The following is a 7128-nucleotide window of genomic DNA, read 5'->3' on the forward strand; positions in this document are numbered from 1 at the left end:
GGGCAACTTAGAAGTAGAGATCTGAGAAATTAGCTGATAACCTTGATTTGGACAGACAGACAGACCTCTCAGGCCCCAGCCTCCTTCACTTTCACCTGAATTCTTGAGGTTTCTCCCCAGGGAACAAACACGATTGCTCAAAGTGAATGACAAAAGCTTTTTATTGAAGATTCACCCAAAGATGGACAGAGGGAAGGAGAAGAGGTGGACAGGGTACTGAGTGGCTCTTGTCCTGACCTTGCAGGGTCAGAGGCTGCCAAGTGATGGAGAAGGAGCTTGGTCCTGCTGCAGAGGGAGATCCGGGATCTGGTAGGAGGCGGCATTGGGCTGGGTGGGGATATATGCGACCCTAATAATTCTGGAGATGAAGCGCCTGGCTGGATTCTCCTCTGTCCGTGGGAGGTGAAGAGTCAGCTGACACCTCTCCCATGCCAGCTGGGTCAGCAAGCCCAAATTAGGAAGAAGCTACCAAACTCCAAGAGAGCAGAGTCCATGCCCTGGCACTGAGGCGGCATTGGTAAGATAAGCCCCAGGAAGGGAGGGTGGAGGTGGAGGTGAAGGAAGCAGAGACACCAGGAATGGACCAGGCTGGCCTCAGGCGGCTGCAGGGACCTCAGCTCCTCTATCGGTGGGATCTCTTGGCCAGGGTGGTGGTAGAGATGATCTTGCTGCTGGAACTACCGCCGACACCAACACTACCACCAAACCCAAAACCACTTCCGGAGCCAGAACCCAGGCCAAATCCGGAGCAGCTTCCTAACCCTCCACCAACGCCTCCTGCACTGGCAGCACCCCCAGCTACAGCTGCGGGAGAAAGACAAGGACATGGTCGTTCCAACAGTGCTGGATACCAGGAATCTCACCCCAAACCAGGGTGAACAAATGGCCACAGCGGGGGCAGATGGTACTTACAGATGCTCACGGCACTCTGGCATTCTCCAGACATTCTGTGGGCAACAGAAAGAGCAGTGAACCTCAGCAAACCTGGAGCCACACTTGGTTCAACAAGCAGGTATCAAGCACCCTCCCATCCTTCAGCAGCCAGATTTGAGGCCTGAATGTGAACCTGTTATATAACACCGTCCTGATTCATAACACACCAGCACAGAAGCAAGTGGTCCAGCAGAGGTGTCCCGGACTGGCCATGGCTCTGGACCCTCTCCCTTCCTCCTGTTCCCACCCTGCCTTAGCCCCCCTCACCGGCACTCCTCGCCCTCCAGCAGCTTGCGGTAGGTGGCGATCTCAATGTCCAAGGCCAGCTTCACACTCATGAGCTCTTGGTACTCTTGCAGCATCCGGACCAGCTCCTCCTTGGCCTTCTGCAGGGCGCCCTCCATCTCTGTGCGCTTGCCGTGGGCATCTTTCAGGGCCGCCTCCCCACGCTGCTCTGCACCAGCCATGGATGCCTGCAGGGTCTGGCACTGCAGACAGGGGCGCGGGACAGGCGATCACCAGGGTCCTGCTGTCAAGACCTCTAAACCTGTCCCCTCTCCCGTAGCAGCTTTGCTTGGGTTAGGATGTCAGGATTCTGTCTGTCCTTCTCCCCACCTTCCCTGACTCTTATGTATTTTATTCACTCCAGCTAGGGTCCACCGATGCCCTCACCAGACTGATTAGACAAAATGAGCAAAACCAATGAAAAAGAGCCAGGAAAACTTATCTGCTGAGGTTATCGTGTCATGTTAACTAGGATATTGCTGAAAAGATCTGGGTATGACTTATGCAAAGAGCTACAAATCCCCCGCAGACTAGCTCAGGATCTTCTGGGCTGATGCCTTATCCGCTTGTCTACTGTGGAGGCATCTGCCTCAGGCCCCTGGCCCTGTACCGAGGCCGGGTAGAGGTGACACATACTTGCTTCTTGACATTCTCGATCTCAGCCTGCAGCCTCTGGATCATCCTGTTAAGCTCTGAAATCTCTTTCTTGGTGCTCTTCAGGCTGTCACCATGTTGTTCGACTGAGGCCTGGAGCTGCTGGACCTGAGACCCAGGAGACACAGGGAATCAGGGGTGTTTGGGTAGAGTCTATTCTCAAGTGGACTCAGCAAGAATAGCCACAGGTGGCAGGAATGGTACAAAATGTCATGCTATCTCCAGGCAGACCAGGATCAGTGCCACCCAGAAGAACCAGTTTTACCCCTCACTTTTCTTGGGCTCGAGCTGATGCTCATCTGCTCACAGACATCAAAAGCAGAGCCCCAGAAGCCACTCTCGGCCCCTGAGAGACCCCCGACACCCACCTTGGTCTGGTACAAGGCCTCGGCCTCGGCCTTGCTCCTCTGAGCGATGTCCTCGTACTGGGCCTTGACCTCGGCGATGATGCCGTCCAGGTCCAGGTTGCGGTTATTGTCCATGGACAGGACCACAGACATGTCGCTGACATGGGTCTGCATCTGGGACAGCTCCTGCAGGGAAAATGTCTCACATCAGGCCTCCTGGAGAGTCTTCCCTAATCTCTGACACCAGAGACCTGCCATCACCATGGAAATGGCCATGCCACAGGCTCAGATGGAAGCCAACTTGGCATTGCATACAGAGAAGGAGGAGGGGTAAATTTCTATGTAGAAATCAAGTGGTTGGCGATATCTCAAGTCAGAAAAGCAATGCTTGTAGTCCCTACTGCTCCCTAAGCTCCTCCAGGTCAGGGGGCCCTGAGTATGTTACATGGAAGGGAAGGGAATGGATCTATTTCACCAGAGAAATGCTAGACAGCAATAACTTCTATCCCATGCAATCTTTAGACCTAATCTTCTAAGACAACCTCTGGTTTTGAGACCACTCAGTTGAATCTCTCACTTCAACCCTTTCTATCCATGACCTTGCTGAGAGCCCACGGCCCTGGAGTAAGGGAGCTGGAGTCCTTTCAACGAACTGTCAGTTCCGACCAGCAGCCTCACAGATGGAGGAGTCCCTTCCCTGAATGGAGTCCTCACCGCAGCATAGAGGACCCTCAGGAAGTTGATCTCATCATTACGGGCCTCCACTTTGGCCTCCAACTCCGCCTTGTTCATGTAGGTGGCGTCCACGTCCTGCAGAGGAAGGGGGAGGATAAGAGACAAGGTACAGGCATTCCAACAGGGGGCAGGGAGTGTTATGTGACACACAAGGTAGCACCAGGTGAGGTGGCGGGGGACTAATCATTTGGCTTATTCTGCCCCTAAAGCCACCTGCAGACATGGAAGTTAATTACCCAAATGGGCTTTTTTTTCACAGCCTTAATTCATAGTTCAGTGAGATCTGGATAGTACCAAGTGGGGTGGAGATGAGAGGGATGGACCGAACCCATGATTCAAGCCAAAGGCCACTCCTGAGGGAAGTGGGAGCACATCCCTACCCGCCTTCAACCCTTACCTTCTTTAAGACCACAAAGTCATTTTCAGCAGCTGTGCGCTTGTTGATCTCATCTTCATACCTAGGGATGGGAAGATGCAAAAAAAAAAGACAAGGGCTTCCCTGGTGGTGCAGTGGTTGAGAGTCCGCCTGCCAATGCAGGGGACACGGGTTCGTGCCCCGGTCCGGGAAGATCCCACATGCCGCGGAGCGGCTGGGCCCGTGAGCCATGGCCGCTGAGCCTGCGCGTCCGGAGCCTGTGCTCCGCAACGGGAGAGGCCACAACAGTGAGAGGCCCGCGTACCGCAAAAAAAAAAAAAAAAAAAAAGCCCACAGTGAGCTACTGTTTCTCACTCTCTCCTGCTGGTTTTCAAACATCTAACTACCTGGAAAAATCCATCTAATTGGCTACATTTTCCCACGTTCATACAGATATTCATTCCACCTACATTTATTGAGTAATTACAGCATATGAGGTACCAGTCTAGACCCTAGTTTACTCAGAGAAGTGAAAACCAAATTTTAAAAAGACTGTTTGCAAGAGATAAGATGTGAGGAGGAGAACCAGCAATGATCTGGTCGACTTTATTTCCATAGAAGGGCTGTCCTTTGGCCACTGGGTGGATTAAATTCTCAGGAGGGTTGCCAATACTCCAGTTCTTTTTCTTTGGTGTGAGAGTGAATTGAGAGAGGGAGCTGGTATTTTTCTCAGCTCCATCCCATAGTGAGCATAATAAGAGTTACTCTGCATTCAATGTTCATTTTATGTCCGGCACTATGCTACTAGCTCTCTCTAACTCATTTAATTTCATTTAATTCTCACAACCTATAAAGTAGAACTATTATCCCCATTTTAAAGATGATGAAAACTAAGGTTCAGAGAGGTTAAGCAAGTCACCCAAGATCACACAGCTAGTAAGTGAAGGAATCAGTATGCCAAGCAAGTCCATCTATCTCTACAGCCTGTATTCTTCTAACCCTGCTGTATTACTTTCCATCTGTTTGGTTTTTTATCTTATTTGTATATGGCAAGCCCAGCTCTCTGAATACATCACTCATTTTCTGTTTGGGGCAACTTAGGGTTACTAGACCTCACCCCATTAAAAAAGTGACCATGTAGAAGCATGGGAACAGACTGGAGGTCCTCCCTGACCCTCTGGGGTCTCTCCAGAGCCTGAGATTCTAAATGATGAAGAGGAACCCGGGGGGCCTGGGGCATGGCTGGGCAGATTGTCCCATCCCCTCCCCAAATACTTGGCCTTGAAGTCCTCCACGCTGTCCTGCATGATTTTCAACTCATACTGCAGGCCTCCTTTGTTGTTGGTCAAGGTATCCAGCTGCTTCCTCAGGGCACTGAGGTAGGCCTCAAACAAGGGATCAAGGTTTTTGCTGGATGTGGTTGTCGCCTGCTGCTGAAGGAGGTTCCACTTGGTCTCTAGAACCTTGTTCTGCTGCTCTAAGAACCGCACCTGTATTTAACACAGGGACCAACTGACAGATGAGGGCCTGAATCTCTGGCAGGAGGGCTAGCCAACACCATCCCCGTCAATCCAAGCTAACCAGGGAGCCCAAGAGCCATCCGAGTAGGGCCACCACGTTGCAACTCCAGGCATTATCTGCTGGAGTCAACATGGCAGCCCCGCTCCACAGCAGCAAGTGGGCCACGTGTGTTGGGGAGAGCAGAGCAGAGCCCAAGCATCGGGGCCTGACTGTGCAGCAAGAACAACTTCCCGACCACAGGGATCCAGAGTTACTGAGAAGGGATGAGTTGCTGAGAATACTGAACCTCTATGAAATAATAAAATAAAACAAACTTAGGAGATACAACCACAGCCTAAGGGCTATTGCATTCAAAGTGATCCTGACCCACGGCAAAGGAATGATAAATTCACTGAAGATGTCTTAAACAAGCTTTCTTCTAAATGGACCTGGTGTGTCCCTGTGAACCTGTGCACAACTGAGTATAAATATTTAAGATCAAGCCCTAGACATATTCTGAGTCTCATAGACTCACTGCTGCAAGAGGACTTCCCTGAACTTTCCCTCTAGGAAGAGATCTAGCCAGATAAACCAGGGTTTGGCATGATACTTCCACTTTAGGTGCTTCAGAATTGTAAGAAAAGCTGGTAAGGGTGACTGATCACAGTTTGAACTTAAACTGATGATGGGAGATTAGACAAGGAAGCACCCAAGCCTTGGTCTTACTTTCACATCTATAGGTCCTAGAGTCACAGTAAAGCCCTTTTAAGCTGCTATGGGTTAATTCAAACTAGCAAGAAGAGCAAATATTCCCACTCGATCTACTCCCAGATTGCTCATTCTTGCCCCATCATCTAAGAGAAGTAAGACTTCGATGCACAGAGAACCAGGGCACCCTGGGCCAAACGTGCTGCAGCCATCTATTCAGTCATTCATCTTTGGATTAATGACTCTCTGGAACTAATCTCTTTGCTATCATCCATCATACAGAAGCACAGCATACAGCAGAAAAGACTTGAACCTCCAAACCTTGCATGGAGTAGGGAAGTGGACTACAAAAAGGAAAATCAGAGAGCCATCCCCTATCCTCTTCAAACAGACCCAGAAATGAGCAATTTTGCCCAGAATCAGGAGGATGAACACAATGACCTTCCAAGGTCCTACCAGGAACTCTAATCTGCCATTAGAGTCAGTCCCTTTCTCATTTGGGAAACCAGCCTGGTTTTCTTCTGCTCTGACAACAGAAGTGTCAGTCGTTAAGCTATTATATTCACTATAATTAATTAACTATTAAATTATTAGCCATATTGTTTATGAAACCAAAATCTGAGAAGAAGCAGGGAAACAAGGAACCCACTTTATAGCTGGGGTGACTGGACTCAGAAAAGCTGAATGATTTGCCCAGTAACACATAGCAGGTCAGGAAATCCAAGAACTGAACTGCTTTGAGCAGCCTGTTTTCCCACCAGTCACAGGACAAAAGAGAAAGAGTAATGACTCTTCTTAACCGGGTGGGAAACAGCGGCCCAGAGAAGTTCACAGTTTTCCCAAGTCCACAGCAGGCTCAGGTCTGAGATGCCAGGACTCAGAAACCCTGGCTTCTACCACCTTATCTGACCAAGGGGCCGGCTCACCTTGTCAATGAAGGAGGCGAACTTGTCGTTGAGGGTCTTGATCTGCTCCCGCTCCTCGGTCCGGACCTTCTGGATCTCAGGGTCAATCTCCATGTGGAGTGGCGTCAGCAGGCTCTGGTTGATGGTGACCTCCTGAATCCCTCCAGCAGGGCAGACAGGGAAGCCAGCACTGCCCCGTCCACCAAAGGAGCCACCGAATCCAAGGCCAAAGCAGCCAGCCCCCAAACCTCCAGCAGCCCCAAACCCAGCGCCTCGCCAGCAGCCAGCCGTGCCGATGGAGATGCTCTTGTTTCCCCCGAGGTTGCAAAGGCTTCTGCTACTGAAGCCCCCAGAGCAGGAGCCTGTGCCCCCAGACATGGAGATAGAGCTGAAAGCAGGCTTCTTGCCTCCACCTACGATGGCTGAGCCACAGCTAAAGCCCTGGGGCCCGCCTCGGACACACTGCTGTCTGATGAGCATGGCTGGAGAGAGAGGAACACGCTCAGAGCTGTCAGGGAGAAGCGAGAAGGGCCAGGCCACTGACTGCCACAGCCGTAGCCTGGGTCTCTTATATGTGCAGGAGAGCAGGGCTTGGTTGCAGGGGCATAAAGGGAAAAATCTGAAACACCTCTGGGCTTGGCCTTTGGCACTGGCCCATCCTTCTTACACCTGCTGAACATGTCACAAACACACCTACAGAAGTCAT

General features: G+C 51.0%; 1 protein-coding gene across 1 annotated transcript; it reads right to left on the bottom strand.

The window, feature by feature from the left end:
* Nucleotides 1–622: 622 nt before the first annotated feature.
* Nucleotides 623–7128, bottom strand: LOC309830018 (keratin, type II cytoskeletal 4-like; the record flags this gene model as incomplete). Its single annotated transcript, XM_082666294.1, is given in 11 exon segments — nt 623–804; nt 913–947; nt 1201–1421; nt 1855–1980; nt 2241–2405; nt 2934–3029; nt 3352–3412; nt 4585–4799; nt 6444–7006; nt 7009–7107; nt 7110–7128. Coding segments are annotated over 11 exon segments (1782 nt in total).

Source organism: Grampus griseus (assembly GCF_964374135.1).
Source record: "Grampus griseus genome assembly, chromosome: 11".
Classification (NCBI taxonomy): Eukaryota; Metazoa; Chordata; class Mammalia; order Artiodactyla; family Delphinidae; genus Grampus; species Grampus griseus.